Source organism: Diceros bicornis, chromosome 26 (genome assembly GCF_020826845.1).
Source record: "Diceros bicornis minor isolate mBicDic1 chromosome 26, mDicBic1.mat.cur, whole genome shotgun sequence".
Classification (NCBI taxonomy): domain Eukaryota; kingdom Metazoa; phylum Chordata; class Mammalia; order Perissodactyla; family Rhinocerotidae; genus Diceros; species Diceros bicornis.
Genome location: NC_080765.1, coordinates 44,564,439 through 44,587,199, shown reverse-complemented (window position 1 = coordinate 44,587,199; position 22,761 = coordinate 44,564,439). Strand labels below are relative to the sequence as shown.

Genomic DNA, 22,761 nt, shown 5'->3' with positions numbered 1-22,761 from the left:
ACTCTCAAACAACAGAGAATTAAAATAAAAAATTTTTTGAAAAGGGAAAGAAAAAAAGCACGCTGTTTTATTAGCATTTATGCCATCACAAGTAATTTTTATCTAGGCATTTAAACAAGTTCCCAAAAGACATCTAACCTTTATTTTTTTTTACAATGACTATTAGGAAATAATTAAAGCAAATTCCTTCTAAAATCTGTGATTCAGGCTTCTTTTATGCAGACATACCACCCCCTAATTAGTACAGAATAATGAGGTTTTAGTTTATTCCAAACAGTGATCTTACACTGAGCAAAAAGTCCTGCCCTTCTTTGGAACCACTATCAGCTGGTGAGCCAGAGGGCTTGGCTGGGCAATCCGCTCCTCCTGGCCTTCCTACAGTGGGGAGCAAGTCCCCACTCTCAGGCTTCTGCTCTGCACAGGGCTGATTGGGCTGGAAACTGGAATAAATGTCTGCTTCACCCCCACCCCCACCCCCACCCAGGATTATAATCTAATTGAGGAAGACAGGCCATGGACATCAAGCCACAAACTGAAATTGATAACACATATATATCGGATTTTACAGCCAAGTGGAATAAGAGAGTGAACAGAAGCAGGAAAGGCTTCACATAAGAGGCAAACTCTGAGCTGTGGTGAGTTTCAAGAAAAAGAACTCCAAGATGGCAGGATTCTCTCTGTAGGTATGTAAATTTGATTCAGTGGGAAGGACCCCACTAGAATGCTCTAAACAAGGAATGGACTTCCTGGGGAAGATCACTGTTAATGCCCATTTAAATAATCGTTCATCATACAAAGCAGAGCATACGACAGAAAAATAATAAAACCCAAATTCTACCCTCCAGTATAAGTGTTGTGTTGAGGGTTGTAAGACAACTCAATTTATTAAATCCAAATTTATAGCTCATTTATGGGACAAATATTCATGTTACAAAAGGATTCATCCAGGGAGGCTCTTTTAGATGGAAACCTACATAATAAGTACATTTAAATGTTTAAACTCCATGAACTATACTGTCTGAAGTGAGGGGAAAGAAATTCAGCTAGTATATCAGACGAAACTAATTGAAATAAAACTATAGTCTTAGAAACTATCATGTAAACCAGAGGGGAAATATCTGATTTATAAAAATACACTTTAAATAATTTTTCAAGAAAAAGTCTATCTAGGAAAGGTAAAATCTACTTTATGTGATAATTTACTATTAAAACTTGAGCATTTTTTCATTACCAAATGCACTTCATGGTTACTCTGCATCAGGAATCAAGAAATCTTACTTCATTGAATGTTTGCTAATATTTACCTCCCACTTAAAGAACCCAGGACAGTCCTGATTCAAGGTGCTTTGTCACACTGGACCCTAAACCATCAGAGTCCTAGAACGGCAGCCAGCCGCCTATCTTCATTTGATGCATTTAGGAGTTCCGGGGAAGGGCCATTCCCAGATAGGACAATTTTAAGTTTCTTAAATGTGGTTTGTGTGCTGCCTCCCTCAGCCCTGAAGGGTACAGAAAAGCCTTCATGGGACAAAGGTGGAACAGAAGGTGCTATCACAGCAGCAAGCCACCAGCAGACCAACCATAAATCACCAGCAGCCCCTAAACGGTAATCAGATGGTTTGGAGCAGAGGGAACAGAAAAGGGTTCACTGTTCTCTACCACCACGGCTGAGAGGGGCACCAGGACCCGGGTAAGGTGCTGTAATCAGCTATCTATGCACCCTGCAACTCAATTAAAAGTCCTGGAGGAGAAGGAATTTGAGGGCTGAGCTGGGATCCAACCTCTGCAGAAGCAACCCCTAACCCCAGGTGCTAGGCCACCTCAGACTACCTGGCCACAGTGTAAATTCCAGCAAGCAGGACACTGAGAGATCAGGTCCTCTGGCCCAAATGCTGAGAGCTGTGGCTGGCAGGCAGCAACGTTAAGTCAGGAGAAAGGAGGAAAGACCATACTTTGGACTTAGAGGGGTCAGTATACAGCATATAGAAGTGTGTGGGCTATAGGAGAGTCCAGAACAGGAAATGAATGCACTAAGTACAAAAAGTACACTAACATCCAGACAATGGAATATTATTCAGTGCTAAAAGAAACGAGTAATTAGGCCATGAAAAGACATGGAGGAACCTTAAATACATATTACTAAGTGAAAGAAGCCAATCTGAAAAAATTATGTACTATATGATTCCAACTGTATGACATTCTGGAAAAGGCAAAACTATGGAGACAGTAAAAAGATTGCCAGGAGTTGGGGGGGGTGGGGGGTGGGGGATGAACAGATGGAGCCCAGAGGATTTTTAGGGCAGTGAAAATACTCTGTATGATATTATAATGATGGACACATGTCAGTATACATTTGTCCAAACATAAAGAACGTACAACACCAAGAGTGGACCCTAAGGTAAACTATGGGCTCGGAGTGATTATGACGTGTCCGTGTAGGTTCATCAGTTGTAATAGATATACTACTCTAGCGGGGAATGTTGATAATGGGGGAGGTTGTGTATGTGCAGGGGTAGGGCAGGTATATGGGAAATCTCTGTACCTTCCTTTTAATTTTGCTGTGAACCTGAAACTGCCCTAAAAAATAAAGTCTTACAGGAAAAAAAGCATACCATAAAATTATATATAAATTACAAGCGACTGAGAGGCACAAAATGATGGAGAATCACAAGCTGAAGAATAACCTGAGTATTCATCAACTAGACTATATTAATAACTAACACACACAAAATATCTAGTGCTGTCTATGCTGGATATAAGTGTGCCACTTTTAATGCTTTAAGAATCCACCAACATACAAACTCTTAGAGGACAATTTGATGATATGATCAAAATTACAAATGCATATTCCTTTTAACCATTAATTCCATTTTAGGAATCTGTTCTATAGATATATACATAACTGTGCAAGGCTAGTCATTAAAGCACTGTTTGTGAGAGGACAAGATTGGAAATAACCTCAACGTCTATCAGTGGGGAGCAGATTAAATCAATTATGGCACATCTCATATATGGAATACCAGCAACTACAGAAAGAGACAATGAGGAAGCTCTCCATGCGCTATGCACAGGTATGCAACAACGTGTCTAGTACACTACCTCGAGTAAGAAAAAGGCAGGAAGAGGGCAAAGGAGCTAAGAACAGACAGTGTCTGCTTCAAGAGAGAAACCGTGGAGAACACAATCTACTCATAGCAGTTACCTGGGGGACGCGGTAGAGGAAGGCTCTCACTCTACAGCTTTGTGTCCTTCTCTGATTTCTGAACCACCCAAAAGAGTGAACTACCCTTTTAAGTAATTAAAGAAATTGATTTTTTAAAAGCAGCCCCATGGGATGTCCAGGCCCAGGAGATTAGCTTTGGCCCAGGTGACGACACCTGGAATGCTTCCAAGCACTCCTGGTTCCAGTTGGAGTGTTTACAGTTTGAGGATGAAATCTGAAATGGGTTCAATATTAGTTTAAAATATTTTTAGTGCTCAAGTGAGCTTAAAAGGCAGGAAAAGAAAAGGCACTTTAAAGAAGGACTTTTTCAAAAGTACTATTTTTTTTTCCTAAAGGAATGTGACAATCTACATATAACATTTTGTACCCAAAGTAGTAGTAAGATAAGTGTTGCACACCTCAGGAAAGCTGACATTATTTCAAAATACTCAAAGAAACATTAGTTGGCTGTCAAGTCTTGTACGCACATCAATGAAGAAACCTCTAATAAAAGGATTCTATTAAAATAGAGCTTGTGACAAAGGAAGTGATGACTGGACATCACACTAACACACAATCACATTTTCATATCTTTGGATGGCACCTCTTAGTTAATTTACGCTTTGTTCAAATCATTCTCGCTAGAAGTCTAAAGGTTTTGCAACAGGGATTAACCAAAATTCCACTTCTCACCATTTAACAGATTCTTCTAACCACAAATACTAAAGATGTTTGGCTTTGGATTTGATTGACTTTTTAACTAGATTTTTGTTATAAAAATAATATGTTTACGTTTTTTAAAGCATTCAGAAGAAAATAAAGTGAAAAGTAAAGAGTCCCCCAAACCATCCCTACTCCCCCACTCACAAGAACAACAATTTCTAGAGATTTCCTTCTGGAAATCTCCGATGCACACATTAATATATATCTTTTTACCCCTAAAAAGCATCTAATTATCATTTTTGTTCTCCACCTTGACTTTTTATTTAATGATTCTCAAACTTATCTTACCTCTGAGTACCCATCACTCTCCCTCCCCCTAATCTGCAATGGCAGAGGACTCAGCTACTCCTCTTCTGAAGGACTTCTGGTCACCTTAGTGTTTTGCAACCTCTAGATTAATTAACTAGATTAATGAAAAGGTCTGGAGTTAATGTGAATATTCTTAGAAGTCCTACCAAGCAAGACACAGATTTTCACTTTATCTTCTTGGTGAAGAAGTATGTCATTAAGCTACAGATACTAATAAGGTAGGTAATAAAAACCATAGGTTTTAAGAATCTCTTCCAGAAACTGGGAAACTATAAACAGAACTTTGGTGTGAACTGGTTGCACAAAGTACAACATGACACAGTAACAAAACCTCTAGTATTCTTCAAGATGACATGAAATTAATTTAAGACTTCAATTCTTCCTATTTATATAGTACAGTGAAAACACTAAAATCATTTGTGTTATTTAAGCATAGCATTGAAACATTTTACCATTAAAAAAAAGATTTTTAGAACGACGCCTGTTCTTCAAATACTAATATTTCCTACAGCTCTGAGATATTTATCAGTCCGAAATGAACTTATAATGGAACAACACGTAGAACACGCCACCTCGGGGAGAAAGAGTAAGAAGAGCAAGCATACGTGTATATGCGCACAGCACATCTCTAGAATGACACACAAGGAAGGGCTGACACTGGCTGTCTGTGGGGAGGGGAACTGGGTGACTCCGGAAACAGACAGGAGAGGGAGGCTTTCCATTAAACATTCTGTTGTGCTTTTTGGAATTTTGAACCCTATGAATATGTTACCCATTCAAAATAATGGAAAAAAAAAACTTTTTAAAGAAAATCCTTCTGTTCGTACAAAAATTTCCTAACATCTTAAATAAGAACACTAGTTCTGATTTTTAAGCTGCTTTTCACGGGGCCTTTTTCCTCCCACAAATCAGATTGGGGACAAAGAAGGCAGTTGTCAACTCCCTTGCATATATGAACTGGGATGGAAAAATACACCTTCGAAAAAGGTGATCTAGACGGCTGGAGAACAAATCACAGCCGCTTCCTCTAATTACCCTGACAGCAGTGGTTTTCTAAAATTTTGCACTGTTTCTTAAGCCCTAAAAGGATGATCTGGACTCCTCAGTCTGATACTGGAGGCTCTCCACGATCTTACCTTGCCTTCAGATGCCCAGCTGGACCCCCCACCCCCAACATAGTTCATCCTGCATTGAGCTCCAGGTCCTTCCTCTATGAAGTTTCCCTGACCACCCAGCCAGAAGCATCTGGGTCCTGCCGGTCACAACACTCATCTCCGTCTGCCAATACACTGGCATTGGTGGGACTGAGGGATTCCTGCCCACACCACTACACTCTGAGTTGCAAGAGGATGGAGCCACCACTGTTATCACCATAACCTAGCAGTGTCTCACACGTAATAAGTACATATAATTAATTTGAACTATATGAGCATTTAAATATTTGTTGAATAAAAGAAGAACGAAGTGGCAGAGCTGAGACTGGAGCCCAGGCCCACCTGACTCCCCAGAGGAGGCCCACACCAGCAGTCTCCACCTCTCAGAAGCAAGACCACACGACCTCTAAAAGATAGTGCACTAAACATAAACCAAAAACAAAACTGGCTTTTGCAAAATCTATTACAGGCTCAGGAGTCTATACCTCCAGATCTTCACACCTGCTATTTATGCTGTCTCCACGCCTGGAACACTACCACGGCCCCCCATCTCCTATTCATCCTCAGGTGGAAGTGCTAACATCACTTCCCCAAGGAGGCCTTTCAACACCCTTCAGAACAGACTCTGTCCTGTGCCCCAATCATGCGCGGCACTTCCCCTTCGACTTCCTCAGTCACACCTGACTACGGTTGTCTCCCATGAAGGCAGACACTAGACCTGTTGTGTCCCGACTAGATCTCCAGGGCCGACCCCACGGTGTAACAAATTTTTCTAAATGAATGAATAATCCTGAATCTAAAGCAATGACTATTTTTGAATTTTTTTTAAATAATTTTATTTATTTATTTTCCCCCAAAGTCCCAGTAGATAGTTGTATGTCATAGCTGCACATCCTTCTAGTTGCTGTATGTGGGACGCGGCCTCAGCATGGCCAGATCCCGGTGCGCGCCCGGGATCCAAACCCAGGCCGCCAGCAGCGGAGCGCGAGCACTTAACCGCTAAGCCACGGGGCCAGCCCAGCAACGACTATTTTTGAAAGTCTTCCATCTTTAAAAGATGGTCCCTTTAAAGGAACTTTGGCCTTTAGGTCATAAATATCTTAAAACTCTCGACAATGGGATAAGTAAGTGTACTTAGGGCTGTGCTGGACAATACAGTAGTAGCCAACAGTCACGTCGTGGCTATTAACATTTACATTAATTAAAATTAAATAAAATTTAAAATTTAGTTCCTGAGTCACATTAGTAACAGTGCGAGTGCTCAACAGCCACAGCAGCTAGTGGTTCCAGCACTGCACAGTGCAGACACAGAACACGTTCATCACCACAGGAAGTTCTACTGGACAGGGCTAACTTAGAGATTATCATGAGAACACTGGCATTTCAAACAAAGGAAATGTCCAAATCCACTCATACTGGTGGGAAGGATCAGCTTTTCCTTAAACTTTCAAAGACTGAGAAAGTCACCGGTGTGAGCTAAAACAATCAATTATCTCTCGATAATTGGAATGATTCCCTCAGAGATTTTTTTAAGAGAAGTCCAATTCTCAGCAGGTTGTGCTCTTCAAACAAAAACCAATCCCAATAGTAGTAGAGGCACAACCAAAACGACACAGAAGATCTATCAATACTTTATGCCTTTTTGTTAGTTTCAATAAAAGTTATTTACTAAATAAAATGTAAATAAGATGTAATGTAAAGATACCCACAAATTGGGGGAAAAAATTCTTTGACACGGGACAATTTTCACTAGCAGAACCATAAATCACCACACATAAAATATCTAGGAGAATAGAAAAACAGTAAACTTCATTAAAATAACTTCCTATTATAGAATCTGTAGGAAGAGAAAATCCCCAAAATACAGTGAGGGGCTGAATCCATTCCTTTCAAGATCAGTGGTAGCTGAACCCAAGAGGAAATTAAATTTTATTGACAATTCTTTCAATTAATCACCCTGACTAAACTGGATAGTGATCCCAAGGCCATTTTCTCCCCTAACTCTTTTTTCTAAAAAAGAAAGACTATTTTTATAATTTCTCCATACTCACTTTTCCTTTTTCTCTAAGTCCCAAACTAAATCATGTCCTTGTTCTGAAACAATACTAGAAAAATGTTCCACTCAGAGTTCAATTTTCCAATAAAGAACAGTTACCTTCACAGACTGAGTAAAGTGTGTCAAACTATTACCTGTTTTATAATAGATTAAGCTTCTAACTCACTCTTTTGCAAGCTGGTACCGAGACTATACTAGCTCTGTTGCTGGAAGGAAACAGGCAGGGGCGGCATCTTCCCATTTATTCAGCAAGAAACTTCCATGGATCTGGTTCTGGGTCAGACCCCTAACCTACATCATCCCAATCCTCACTAGCCCGAGAGGTAAGTGACATCTAATATTTCCCCACACAATTAAACAATAATAGCTGCCGCAACCTGCTACATGCCAGGAACCACAGTAGCCCAATATACAAAGCTAATCAAGTGAGAAGAAATGGAAAATTCTAGGGGGAAAAAAAACCTTAAGAGATAAGACCCAGCTCAAAAGTAAAGTCACTGGCCCAAGTCACAGAGCTGATGAGCTAGGCGCCAAGATTCAGCGTCCTGTCTGAGTGGAGGCCAGGGCTCCTTCCTTACTACTACTCTGCCCGCCTCCCGGTATAAAAAGCTCTGACATTTCCTTCAACTCTGAGTCATGGTTAGAAGGTTCTACTTTTAATCAGGTGATAAATACTCAAAATATTTTAATCCAAAGGAATTGGGTCAAGCTCTTATAGCCATAATTGTCAAAGCAAACTCTAATTATTTGATAGATTTCTATAGTTCCCAAGTGTCATCATTCAGTTTGTAGTCAAATAACAAAATCTGCTTTATTTAAATATTGCACAAGCTTCTCTCTACAGGCTATCGTAAAAAACAGGAGCTTATTTTTCTTGCTATTTCATTGGTTATTCTAACTACAAAGTTCAAACATGTATAGGTGGTACAGTTTTGATAAGAAAAATCCAAAACATTCCGGGGGGGCAGTGCAAAAGGAAGCTTTTGAATTATAAAAGGAATTTGCTTTACAGAATGGTACAACCCCATTAAACAGCTGCAACTATTAAGAAACACCTACAGTATACAGTAAGGCACAGGTATATTAGAAAGACTGGCAAATCAAGATGTTTTCAAACAGGAGCAGACGGGACACCTAGAAATAGGAAAGTCAGATTTAATCAAGTGAAATTTTTTTCACCATCAGATTTTACTATTCGTAGTGATGGTTCAACTAAACATTCTCTTGATTAATGGAAATGAAACACGGGGGAAAATGTCACACTGGATGATATCCACATCTTTCTATGGGTAAGGTTTTAAAAGAAAGGAATTCGACTTTTAGACATAGAGCTCAAAAATAGACTTGCTTCCCAAATTGAGAACCAGAAAACACCCTAAAGGCAGTTTTTCAAACACGGCAATAGCCATTCTCTATATTATCTAAGAATCTGGGGGGAAAAAAGAGCCACTTTTGTTTACTTCTATGCCTTTCCTGTGTCTAAAGAGCTCTCCTCTAAACCTGAGTGATTCCCGTCTCTTCAAGTCAAAGCTCGAGCTGGCAACCTCTGCTCTGCTCCCGCAGGACCCTGCACATGGCTCTACGCCAACACTCCTGTCAGTGCATCACAGCCCCCATGTAAAGTCGAATGTGCAGAAGCCACCCAACAGGCACTGGCACAAGGCCTTACATTTCTGAATCAATGATCTGCTGCAATGTGAGAATTTTCCTGAAAGGTAAGCTTAGGACTGAATTGGGCGAGTGTGGCATCCCTTCCCCTTGCAGGAGCTGTGGACAACCACGCCAGACCCGAGGAGCCCCTCAGGCATGGGACAGTATTCTGAGGAGGGATACACGGATCGGAAAAGGGCTCAGAGTGAGCTGAGGGAACAGCAGGCACATGCGTTGAAACCACTGGGCATGGCCAGGGGTTGGAGAGCTTATCAGAGACTGTCTGGGACAACCAGAGGACTCATATGAGAGCCCCGGGCCATGATCACACCAATGCAGACAAAACTGCTTGAGCGGCCGAGTATTCTTACCAACAATACAGAAGGCCCGGAAAACCAGCAGGCTTCCCCAGTTGCCTGGCTCCTCACTCTGGCTCAGCAGGAGAGGCCCAGGAGGCACCAAGGGCCCACCAGGATAATCCTGGTGTGTGCTTCCCTTAGCCAAGGCCCCCTCATCCATCCCTAAGGCTCTCAGGTGCAATCCCCCACTCGGACACCCAGCCCTGGGCTTCTGCACACAAGGGCATTCAGTAAACAGCAGGTGAATAAATGAAGCCCTCTTCCGATTGCCCTTTCTGACTCGTGCATTTTGGCACTTGATTGCATTTTGCATTCTTTTCTCAAGTTTTGCCTCTAAGTCTTGTCAACGCAGTTCTAAGCTACTCGAAGGCATCGATCAGAATCCTGTGTACCCTGCTATTGCCTAATGAGTACCTCCGATTGAATCGTAATACACACAATAGAGAAACAGAATCACATATTTATTTGCTGCTTAAGCAGTCCACAAAATATGCTTCAAAATTAGCAAGAATTTTCAGAACACATGACAACACTTAAGTGTCTTCAATTTTAAAATTTCATGGCCATCATGTTTCTGTTAAGAAAAAAATACAATTGAGTATGGAGGCAAAAGTCAATAGTATTGATTATAGAATTCTTAGCTGTATACTCACTGAGTGGGCTAGACTACAACAGATCCGCCTGCCCAGAGAGTCTGGACTATAGGGCACAGCCACTTTTCCCTGGTAAGGGCAGTGCCCGCTGCCATGCACTGAGCATTTACTCCAGATCAAGCACTTTTCACACATCATCTCATTCTACCCTCATAACCAGCCTCTGAGATGGGAATGCTTATTGTCTCTATTTTACACATGAGGAAACCGACGCTCAGAGAGCCAATGTAACTTGACCAGGGTCACGATGCTAGCAAGAGGGGAAGGGAAATTGCATCCACTCTGCCTGGCTCCAAAGCTGGTGCTCTCACTCCCCAAGCTGTCCATCAACACCACAGCTTGTGCTGCCACCACCAAGGGTTGCCCAAGCAGCCTGTGACGGCCCCAAACACACCCTGGCCCGAGCATTCCTAAGGCCAGCCAGGCTGGTCCACAGGTGAGAAGACAAAGGTGCATAGCTGTATCTTAAGGGAACTCGGGATTAGGAAGAACAGACTCTAAGATTTGTGGCAATTAGCTTAAAAGCACAATCTTAGGAGAAAAGCAATGAGAACTATGAAGGATATATACTGCATTCTTTCACCCATTCCCTCAGCCATCTCTGGATGGCTGAGTCTGTGCTGGGCGCTGCTCCCAGCCATGGGAACATGCTGTGAAAAGCTCTTACAAGCTCTCATGGAGACACACACCTTCAAGTTTCACAGGAAGGTGTGGACATGGAGGGCATACGATGACAATGTAAGAAGGAAATGCTTGTGGGCCACTGGGGCCAATGAAAAGCAAAATAACAAGCAAAAGAATAAAATAATCACCTTAATTAAGTTAACTGGGTTTTTTTCCCCCCAACTTACATGATTTTAAATTAAGAAGTACATAAAGCTGTTACAGAGGAACAAAAAAGACAGAAAGAGAGGCTTCTATGAGCTCTGAAGTGTTCCCAGACTCTGCTCTCTCACTTGGGCTCAAGGGCTTATCACCTGTTCCCCATGCTTCTGGGTCAGCAGCGAGGCCAGCACACAGTAGGTGCTCAGAAAACCTGTGCTACTGCTGTTTGACTGCTCTTTTCCTTAAAGCCTTCAGAGATGGCCCAGACCGAAGCAACCACGGCAGCCTGGGGTTCCCAAATGGATCCTCAGAGCATTAGTCCCACATTACGTAAGGGTCCCACCCCACAGACCAGGGCCAAATCCCCTGGCTGCTGGTTTTTGTAACAAAAGTTTTACTAGTTTTACTGGCACACAGCCGCGTCCATTCTGTGCGCATTGTCCAGGGCCACTTTCACCCTAAAACAGCAGCACTGAGTAGCTGCGACAGAGACAATACGGCCCACGACGCTGAAAGTATGTCCTCTGGCCCTTTACAGAAAAAGTTTGCCAACTCATGTATTACATAAAAAAGGTTTGGGAATGGTGCAAACTATAGCCCTCTCTCCAAGACTCACAGCCCACCAGCACACTAAGGCTCTAGGAAGGCCTGTAGTAAAGTTCCTTGGCTATTCCCAACCTCATTTGAGTGCAAAACCTTTTTTGAGAAACACCTCTTCCCATGCCCTCTAGTTTCTTGGATTATACTCGAAGTGCTGGTTTGAATAAGATAAACAGGTGGTGTCCTGACTAATGTTACTCCAAGACCTAAACTGGCTTAAAGCAAGCTTTCCTAATTTTTTTTTTTGCGTGTGTGAGTTTAGCCCTGTGCTAACATCTGCCAATCCTCCTCTTTTTTTGCTGAGGAAGACTGGCCCTGGGCTAACATCTGTGCCCATCTTCCTCCACTTTATATGGGATGCCGCCACAGCATGGCTTGCCAAGCGGTGCGAAGGTGCGCGCCCTGGATCCAAACCAGCGAACCCCGGGCCGCTGCAGCAGAGCACATGCACTTAACCGCCTGTGCCACCCAGCTGGCCCCAAGCTTTCCTAATTTTGCACAACTCACAATAAGGTACATTTCATCTTAACAAGGGAAGGCATACTTTGGCAAAATCATTTTTAACTATTTTGTCTTCAAATACACTAAAAATACAAAGTCGGCACTTACGGAGCCCCAAGTAATCACATACTTTGTCACACAACTACAACGGCATAAGTTAGAAGTTGTAAAAACACAGGCTAAGAATCTAAGCATCAACTTCCAACTGTAGGATTAAGCCTCAGTCCCTTTATAAGTCATTTTTAATTATGTTTGAGAATTACAGAATCAAATTCAAATGTTAAACAGGAGTGATGCTCAATCTTTTGATCTACTTTGAAAGCACCCTTGGTGGGATTCATACTTACCCGCCACCATTCCTGAGGAACTTCCAAAGGAGCCACAGTGTTCCTGCCCCTCTCGCAGTTATTCAAAAAGTCCCTACTTTTCCAACAAGTAAAAGCCAAGTCAGGAAGAGCCCCAGAAGTCTCCATAAAAACTTACATTTCCTATTTAGCCAGAACTTGGTGAAAAGATGAAATGACCGGTTCTCAATTATCCACTGCAATAAACAGGAAGGTGAGACCACACAGTTTAGGCCTTGGCTAACACCCTGCTGCACCAGAACCAGAGGGAAGCGGGGAGCCACTGCCTGCTCCCCTCACAGATGGTTACAAACTTTCCCCATAGGGATTTCACTCACTTGCTGGAAGTATGCTATTGGAACTTGCCAAGTTTTGCAGTCTCTTGGGTCTGTGATTCAAACAAATCCCACGTTGACAGATGTTGCTTTGTAAAATGAATATAGAGAACTATTTACTTTAATGATCTAGGTTTGGTTCTGGTTTTGACCCTTCATATCACTTCGGGCAGATCGCCTCTGTCCAGTGTGGTTTCTCACCTAGGAAATGGCAGGATAGTACCTTCCCTTCCTACCTCACAGACTGCAGTGAGGACCAAACTGAAGTGACGGGAGAAAAGCCCTCTGATATGCAAAGCACTGCACATACAGAAAACATCACCATTTTGTTGTAAAAGGTATTTGGTAACTGTACTTACCCTAAGCTTTCTTTAAATGTGGTTTTCTACTGCACTTCGAGACTCACGTTACAAAATGTAATCACAACTGCTTAGGCACACTTATACAACACAGGATGAAATATACCTATGTTCAATTTTCCGAAGGCAGTCTTAAAAAACTTTTTCATAAATAGTCCATTTGTTGTATGTAAAATTGGCCTCAATAAAGCTGACAAAAAAATTTGGTCAACTGCTTGCCTGGATATTTATTTCTTCCACACTGTTAAGTCATGAATCCCTGCTGTTGAAAGACACTAATATGTCGTTTTAATTTGGACATATTAAAGAAGTTTCCAAAACACACAACTAACTACATACTGGTAACCAAAGACCTACTTCTTATAAAGGGTGCCAAGTAAAGGAAGACTACATTTGTGAGAAAGCGCTTAAGCCTTCAATGTAAAACAAGAAAATGCTACTTCAACAACAGCTGATCCCACCAAATTCTGTGCCACTCCAAAGCTGAGGTTTGGGTGGGGTATAAAGTACTCTTTTTCCTTCTTCCTCTCTCTTCCTTCCTGTGGGGTGCATTCCCTACTTCCACATGTCCTCTGCATGCTCTCCTCACAAGCCTTCCCTGACCTTCCCAGCCTTCAGTGACCTCTCCCATCTGTCATAGGTGGCAATGGCATTTATCACTTGGAGATGCCACCTTGTCTCACTGGAGTATTTTATGCACATCCACACTCCCCCAGCCAGCTAGACTGCAAGTGCCCTGTAGGCAGCACCCTGGCTGGTAAGCTCCCCAACGTCAGGTTCTCCTCTCCGCCCACTACCAGCCTCCCTAGCCTCATCTAAATGACACCCATGGCTCCACAGGCCAGTCCCCACAGATGTGTACCGCATAGTGGCAGTCCAAGTCACTCTTGTTTATCAGGCCAGCAAGGCCTCCTCCTCCTCACCCCTCAGCTCTTCCCATGCACGGAGCTCCCCTCCCTCAAATTTTATCACATGAGCAGGGAACACACCTTGTGCCACCTGGCCCAATTTTCTCCTCGAAGCCTCAAACACACATTCCCTCAGTAAAACAAAGCTGAGTCTCTTAAGAACTTTATTCCCAGGTCTTTCCTTACCTTCCCATACAACCAAATGCCTTCACTCCTTTGACTGTATGAAATTTAATCCTTTAGTTCTTTATTTGCTTAATATACACGCTTAAGATCTCTGTCTTAGACTAGTAGTTACGTGAGACAAGGCTGTACCTTATTTAATGTGCTCGACCATGATCCTTTCTTTGCTAACAGACCTAACAGACACTAACAGACCCTTTCACAATAACCCTCTCATGTTGTTGATGAACATGTAATCAAGTACGGGACATAAATATGATCGTGAATTTTATTCTTTGGATTATTTAAATCAGAACTATTAAAAACTGACTTTTCTGTTCCACATTTGGAAAAGTAAAAGAGCCCCCATGCCTTACGAGGGTTAAAATCGTAAAGGAAGGGAAAAAAATGGTCAAGGGTGGAAAATCCTTTCTGATAAACTTGGTTGCGATTAGCAGCACATTAAGTAAATATCTGACCATCCAATAACAGAACTACCCAAAGGCCATCCTTTGGGCTCCATCTTGGAAACAGTTGGATATACAGCTGGACAAGCCTTTGCGTTAAGTCTGTGTTACTAATTTGTCCCTCTTTCAAAAGCTACAGTAACCTCACTCAACAAGAGCAAACTGCAAAGCCATTCAAAAGTGACCAGTTCAGAGGACAGGTTTCAAAGCTGAACTTGCCTGGTATGATCTATGTTTCATTTGATTAAAGACTTTTCACTCAAACATGGCAAGATTAACGAAGCAATGGAGATCTGTTCTGCAGTAAGAGGACATTTACATCATGGTTGTTTCCATATTTCTCACTTCAGATAAGTTGATTTTACCAAATTAACAAACTCAACTCCATTAGTTTTCAAAAAAAGAGTATTAGTGACTTTCATATATCATGAGCTTTATTTACTCCTCCCCCGTTTAACAAACTTTATTTTAACTAGACAAGAATCTCTTTATGATCGATTTGTAAAAAAAAAAGTTTCTCTCACTTCTACATTAATATTCAAGGAACTGTATTAAAACTTAAGTCAAAAAATTCAAGTTTTGTTTCAACAGTAGAAACATTTTTAGACTACTCATAGGAGTACGCTAGTGGTCAGTCATACAAATATTTGCACGAGCTGAACAGCTGTGTCTACTACAAATCTGAAGGCACTGCTGCAGGAATATAATTCAATTTGGGCCCATTCATTAAATTTTCAGATGCTGCTACTACAAGACTGTACTGAAGAAATGCAAGCTGCGCTGGAGACCGAATTGTTCGCAGCAGCGCACAAGTTTTTACTGCAAAGGAGAGCTCTAAAAGAGGAAATACAACTTGTTCATAATGCTACCATGAACCAGCCCAGAAGAAGCCAGAATTACTAAATGAATAGAAAACTAAAATATTTCTCTTAGGCAACTGATATGATTACCTAAGAAAGTTTTCAGGGAAACTGTTTAATGAAGAAAAGGATGACATTCACTATCCTGCTAAATTTTTTTTTGAAAACTCGTAATCACTACATTCCTTAACATAATTTTTTGTACACCTACACTGTAAAAGCAACAGGAGCTCAAACGGCGACTGCAACCCAAACGAATCTATTTAACTTTCTTTTCAAGTTATACACGTGAAATTACACACACTACAGCCACTCTTATGACATCTTGCTAACAAAGTTTGGGGTGGTGAAAAATGGCATGACTTAGGTGACCAAACAACAAGAGCCTTTCAATTAGCTACTAAGCATTTTTCCAAGGAGAACATTCCAAGAAACTTCTAAGTCGTAACTCACAGGCGGGCTGCTGCTCTGAGTGTCTTCTGGCCGCCGCGTAGTGGATGTGTTACCAATTCAGAAAACCCTTCGGGTCCCCTTTCGGCTGCACTTTCTGTCTCTAACCATCAAACGTACCCTCCGCTGTCATCCCTCCAGACGCCCGGCCACGCGTGTGTCGACACACGGCGGCAGAAGGAGGCGGATGGAATCGCCACGCTCCACTTTACTTTTCTCCCTGCAAGTACCACTCGGTCTCCCCGCGAGGCTCTCCAAGAAATCCGAGTGCACCGGGCATGTGCCGCCCCACTCGGGCCCCACGACAGTCTCCCCGCAAACTTCCCCCTCTCAGGCGGGGGTCCCGGGAAGGGGCTGCGCCGGCCTCCGCTTCGGGGGTTCCGCACGCCCGCCGCCGAGTTCGGGTCTCCGCAGGCACTCCCCTCCCGGGGGGCCGACAGCGACCCCCGGGGCCCCTGCCCCCCGCCCGGCCTCCTCCTCACCTGTGCTGTCATTCGCCGAGAAGCCGGGCGAGCTGAGTTTGGCTCGTTTGGGGTTGGGCGGTCCGTCCAGCAAGTTCTCGGCCATTTTCACCTGCTCGCGAAAACAGCCCCGAGCGCGGGCGGCGGGGCCGGCGAGGCTCCGGGGCGGGGGTCGGCGCCGGCCCCGGCCGGCTGCGAGGGGAGAGCAGCGAGCGCGAGCCTGGAGCCGCGAGCCGCGAGCCAGCGAGCGCCGAGGGAGAGGGAGGGCGCAGGGCCGGGTGGGGGAGGCGGCGGCCAAATCTCAGCCACAGCAACAGCGCCCCGCAGCGCTCACCGCCCGCCCCCGGCCGCCGCCGCCGCCGCCGCCGCCGGCCGCGGCCCCCTCATCCCCTGCCCGCCTCCCGAGCGCGACACTCCGCGGCGGGGGCGCCCTGGCGGCCCGGCCGCCGCCCCGGGCCCGGCTGGCAGCGACGGCGCCCGGCCGGGCGGCTCAGGCAGTTCCCGGGAACATGGTGCCGCCGCCGCGCCGCCGCCTCGCTCCCCCCCCGCGCCCCACTTAATTAATTCGCTCGCGGCCCGACGACCCGGGGGCTCCGGGCTCCGCTCCCCGCCCGCGGCCCGCCGCCGCCGCCGCCGCCGCCGCCGCGAGGAAAAACAATGCGCGAAGCGGGGGCGCCGCCGCCGCGGCCCCCCCACCCCCCGTTCCGCCGCCGCCGCTGCCGCCGCCGCCGCCGCCGCCGCCGCCGCGGCTCCGGGAGGCCGAGCCGAGAGGCGAGCGGGGCCGCCGGAGCGGGCGCCGAGGGCCGGGCGGAGCGGGCCGGCCGGGCGGAGCGGGGTGCGCGGGCGGTTGTGGGGCCCGGGACCGGCGGGGCCGAGTAGATCGCGCTCGAAGCCCCGGTCGGGTCCGCGACAAGATGGCGGCTGTTGATTCCTCAATTAAAAAAAAAAGAAAGTTTTTTTTCTTCTCTTTCCAGAGCCTGAACGGGGAGGGGGAGGGGGCGGGGCACGCCGGTGCGTCACCCCCCCGCGGCGTCACCACGCACGGCCCCCGCCCCGCCCCCTCCACCTGCGCCGGCCGCGGCGGAAAGAGCCGAGCGCGCTCGGGCGGAAAGGGCCGAAGGCGCGACCGCTGTGCGTGGGGCGGCCGGGCGGTAGCCCGGCCTGCGAGACCCTGAGCGCCCAACCCGGCCGTCACTTTTGTTCTGACGGCGACTGGGCTGCGGGGCCCGGCGAGGGCCATGGGCGGCGGCCTGGCCGGGGGCCGGGCTCCAGGCGCGGAGTCGGTGCCGGCTGGGCCCCCCCGTCCCTCGGGGGCGACTCTGCCCGGTCCCAGCTCCTCATGTCCCTGCTAGCGACGTCGGAGGCGACCCGGGCCCGGCCTGGCCACTTCCCCTCGCCGGAGGCCAGCGACGTGTCGTGTCCTCTGCAGGTCACAGACCGCCCTCGGGTCCGCCTGCGAGCGTGTGGAGATGGGGAAACTGAGGCAGGAAGTGGCAGGGCCGGGATTCGAATACTCCCCCTCAAGTGAAGTGTAGGGGACGCAGGACTCCTGAGCCCCTGTTCACCAGCCCCATGCGATGGGGCCCCCAGGCCCGACACCCTCTCCTGCAAGGGGAAGGGGCGAGCGCTGCCCCCCGGGCTGGGGCGCGGTCACCTGCGCCGGGCCTAGAGGGCCCCTTACGTCAGCGCGGAGGGCCTCGCTGGCCTGCGCGCGCTCCTGCTCCGCCCCCCGCAGGTGCCCCAGACAGGTGTGGGTCCCGGGGAGATCGGCTCGCATGGCCACTCCCCGCAAGACGGTTCCACAAAACTCTAAGATGTTCACATCTCAGCTTGTTATCTGCTCCTCAAAGCGTGCCGGAGCTTCATCCCTAAGTCCTTATCTGAAAGGTATCACCAGCAACCCGGTTCCTAAGCAAGAAACCTGTACGGGAGTGCGGACTCCTCCCTCCCTCCATCACCTCGCACCCAGGCTCCCCACGTCCTCTACCTGGGAAACGGCCCTTCCTCCCCATCCCACTACACCCGAGTCGTCCGGCATCGCCCGGGTGGCTACGGTGGCAGCTTCCAACTTCAGTGTCCCTTGCGCTCCACGTTTCTCCCCATGCAGCACCAGAGTTAACTTCCTGGAAAAAGAGAGAAAGAACTCTGTTTAAAACAAATAGCTCCTACACATGGGGAAAAAAAGACTATATATATATAGTCTGTTTAAAAAAAAAAACCATATGTATAGTCTGTTTATATACCAAAAGAGTGATTGTCTTCAAGTGTCAAGACTGAGTGATCTTTCTACTTTTTTGTATTTATCTATATTGTTCAAAATCTTGTACTGCCCACCCCTCCTTCCCAGCATCTGTCTCTTCCACTTTCCATCCCTCACTCCACCATCACTCCTCCACAACCACTCAGCCACTGGGAAGTTCTTATCATTCAGGCCTTTTTATGCTTTTGCAAATGCTGTTCCCTGTACTGAGAATACATATGCCTGGAAAACTCTGACTCATCCTCCAGGACCCAGTTCAAATGTCACCTACTGCAGGAAGCCCTCCTAGCCCACTTCAGGACTCCCACAGCATTCTGGACAGACCTCTGTGAGGGCACACCTCACACTTTGTCACTTTTTTTTCAATCCATTCATGTTTTTATTTATCCATCAAATATCCCTTGAGAATCTCCTGAGGGCAAAGAATAAAGAAAGAAATCCCTGTATATTCAAGGAGGCCAAATGGCAAGCCCTGGAAATCATAAACAGAAGTATTCAAGAAGCCAGTTTGCACAGGAAGGCGGGAAATGTATCAAGTCATAGAGTAACACAGGGCTGGCAGCACCTTGTATCTGAATGTGCCGTGTGTGTCCCTGTCACCACCAGTCTGTGGGCCCCTTGAGGGCAAGGGCCATATCTTAGACATAGTACAGTGCCCCTCAAGAAGTAGGTTTGGGGCCAGCCTGTTGGCGCAAGCAGTTGGGAGCGCAAGTGGTTGGGAGCGCACGCTCCACTTCCGCTGCCTGGGGTTCACAGGTTCGGATCCCGGGCGCGCACCAACGCACCACTTGTCGGGCCATGCTGTGGCGGCGTCCCATATAAAGTAGAGGAAGATGGGCACAGATGTTAGCTCAGGGCCAATCTTCCTCAAGAAAAAAGGGGAAGATTGGCATCGGATGTTAGCTCAGGGCTAGTCCTCCTCACAACAAAAAAAGAAGTAGGTTTGTAAAATTTGATGAATCAATGAGTGAATGAACAATGTCAGGTCTCCCTAAGTCCTAGAGGCCTCCAGGTCACTGAGAAGGGTGAGTTCCAGCCTAAGGCAGCTCCATGCCACTCCCACAGAGAGGACGATGTGTCAGGTCACCGAAGCCTGCCTTGGGTCACCACCTGGCCCTCGGGGTCCCTCGGTAAATGGTTTACACAGCCATGTGCACATGAGCTCACACCATCCCCCATCAGTGGGCAGCTATGGCACATGTCATGTCCACTTTTACAAAGGGAGAAACTGAGGAGACCCAGTCCCAATGACTCAGAGGTAAATGACCTGGACATGTCAGGGCCAGGCCTGAAACACAGGTCTACAAACTCGAAACCTCATGTTCTTCCTGCTCAACCCTAAAACATACCTGCTCTGCTGTCCCTTTTCTGTCTCATTTGTATCATTTTGATCAGTTCTGCTGGTATTTCCTGATATCTGCTTTTTCTTTCCTGTTTCTTCTCCCCTTGGTGTGACTCTCATCCAAGAACGCTGTGCTCAGACATTGATGGGGGAATAGCAAGAAAGGAAGGATGATTCCTGCCCGCACACTCTTAGCTGAGGATCAGGGTCAAAACAGATGAAAGGGACCTGGCACTGTTGAGTGCCTTCTGTGTGCCAGGACACTCTGCCACACTTGGATCTGCATTTCCCACAATCCTGGAAGGAAATATTGTCCTCATTTTATAGATGAGGAAATGAGGCCCAGAGGAGGGCAAGTCGCTCAGTCACTAAGAGGCTCACCTGGGTTGCAAACCTAAGGCTGCCTGCTCTTTCTAGTCTCTAGTCTCAGATCAATGAATCCCCATTTACAGAATGCTCGGGGGCCGAGAGAATGAGGCGAGGAGGGACCAGCAGAGGAGCAAGAGGTGGAGATAAATCAGGAAAGATTTCCTGAGAGAAGTCCATTTGAATCCATCAGCTGATGAATGGATAGACGTGTTATATCCACACAATGGAATATTATTCAGCCATACAAGGAATGAAGTACATGCTATGACATGGATGAACCTTAAAAATGTGATGCTCACTGAAGGAAAACAGCCATCCAAGACCACATATTGTGTGATTCCATTTCTAGAAAATGTCCAGAAGAGGCAAATCCACAGAGACAGAAACCAGATGAGTGGTTGCCGGGGCGGGAGGGGTGACGGGGGTGGAGATAGTGGATGGTAGCCAAAGGATATAGGGTTTCTATTTGGGGTGATGAGATGTTCTAAATTGATGGTGATGATGGTTGCACAACTCTGAACATACTAAAAACCTTGGAAATCTACACTTTGAATAAGTGAATTGTATGGTATGTGAATTATATCTCAATAAAGCTGGTTTTTAACATGTGGATTAGGAAAGCAGGAAGAGAGACAAGGAATGACAGAGGGAGGCAGGCGCTCGCAGCAGAAGGAAACAAGTCAGGGGTCCAGCTGGAGGAAAGACAAAGGATCTGCTTGGTGGCACCAAGAGTAAGGGTCCTGGGGGGTTGTATCTGGTGTGATTGGGATTTTCCCAACTGGGCGCTGAAGGATGAACTGGCACCCAGAAAACAGAGACAGAGATTCACAGGCTGAACTGGAAAGAAAGGAAATCGAGGAGGGAGAGACTTTTCCCACAAGCTCTAGTTGCACATCCAGCTGCCTCCTGCCTGGACCCCAGGGGATGCTTCATACTTAGTGGGCCCCAGACAGAGGTCACAACCTTCTCACCACCAGCTCCTCCTCACGTGCTCCCCATCCCAGGACCGCCCCCACCTCTCTTCTGTGGAACTCCTATCTCCCCTCTCCTGAACCTTTTTTTTTTTTTTTTAAAGATTTTATTTATTCATTTTTTTCCCCCCAAAGCCCCAGTAGATAGTTGTATGTCATAGGTTCACATCCCTCTAGTCACTGTACGTGGGACTCGGCCTCAGGTTGGTCGGAGAAGTGGTGCCTTGGGGCGTGCCCAGGATCCGAACCCGGGCCACCAGCATCAGAGCGCGCGCACTCAACCGCCAAGCCACGGAGCCGGCCCTCCCCTCTCCTGAACCTTTAATCTCTTACCTCCTGCCCCCAGGGACTCCTCTCAATAAACACACAGTCGCCACAGTTAATCCCAACACTGCCCATCTCCTCCATTCCCAGCCAAGTTGCTTGACCCACTTGTCTATACTGGCCCAACTTGCTTCCTCTTCTCCCATTCACAGTTTTTATTTTTGTTCATGAAAAATTTCAAACAAGTTACAGAAAATAACACGTGGACGCTCATGTCTACATCATTAAAGCAGGCAATGTCAACGTTTTGCCACGTCAGCTTCAGATCTTTATTTTACTTATTTATTTAAGAAATAACATGTCAGAGATAGAGCTGAAGCCACTCCTCTTTTCCTGCCTCCCTCCCCCAAAGTCACCACTTTCCTGAAATCGATGTATATCATTACCATGAAAGATGTGGATTTTTATTAAGTTGAACCATATGCCAATACTTGACTGTTTTTGTTGTTGTTTTTAGTGCTGCGATTCCAACTCCTAGCAGCACTGCGTACAGCAGAGCGAAACTCTGCCCGGACTTATAAAGTCAGCCCAGTTTGCAAGGAAACCATAAGGGTTAGGACAGCGACCAGGGACTAGTGGCAGCTGAGCTGTTACCAGCACGAGGCCCAAAGGGATGTGAAAAGGGAACGCTTGCTAGAACTGGGAAAGAAAGAAACTGCGTAGAGATGGCCGTCTTCAGAGGAGTAATCTTAGCCGATTCAGCTGGCTTGCAGTGTCCAAATACCCCAACCACTCTCTCCTTCTCTCTGATCTCCTGTCAGGCTGCCCACTGGTGAACCTAAGCCCAAGTGCATGGCAGCCTGTCAAGGCTGAGGCATAGGGCTAGGTGGGGAAGGGTGAAGAGGATCAACTGGAGGGGCATATGGAAGGCGTCTGGCACACACGGTATACCTGTCCTCAATTGTAGTAGAAATCTCCAATTTGCTTTCCAAAATGATTTCATCAATTTACATGCCCAGTGGCAAGGCATTGTGATCCACATACCCGCATCTTTGCCAACACTGGCTATTTATCAGACTTAATAAGTTTTTCCAGTCTTTGGGGATGAAATGGTGTCTCATTATCATTTCCCTAATGATGAATGAGGCTGAGTATTTTTATATACTTATTAGTTGCT

The 22,761-nt window shown here is 46.3% G+C and overlaps 1 protein-coding gene across 3 annotated transcripts in view; it reads right to left on the bottom strand.

Annotated features, from left to right (window-relative positions):
- The window catches only part of CREBBP (CREB binding protein), a 132,157-nt gene extending 115,458 nt beyond the window's left edge, over nucleotides 1-16,699 (bottom strand). For 2 of the 3 annotated variants that reach the window (XM_058570167.1, XM_058570168.1), the window contains exon 1: nucleotides 16,400-16,699. In XM_058570167.1, the coding sequence (XP_058426150.1) occupies nucleotides 16,400-16,484 (85 nt within the window). In that variant the 5' untranslated portion in view covers nucleotides 16,485-16,699. The remainder of the gene's footprint in view (nucleotides 1-16,399) is intronic. The other variant, XM_058570166.1, reaches the window with a different exon arrangement.
- Nucleotides 16,700-22,761: the final 6,062 nt, after the last annotated feature.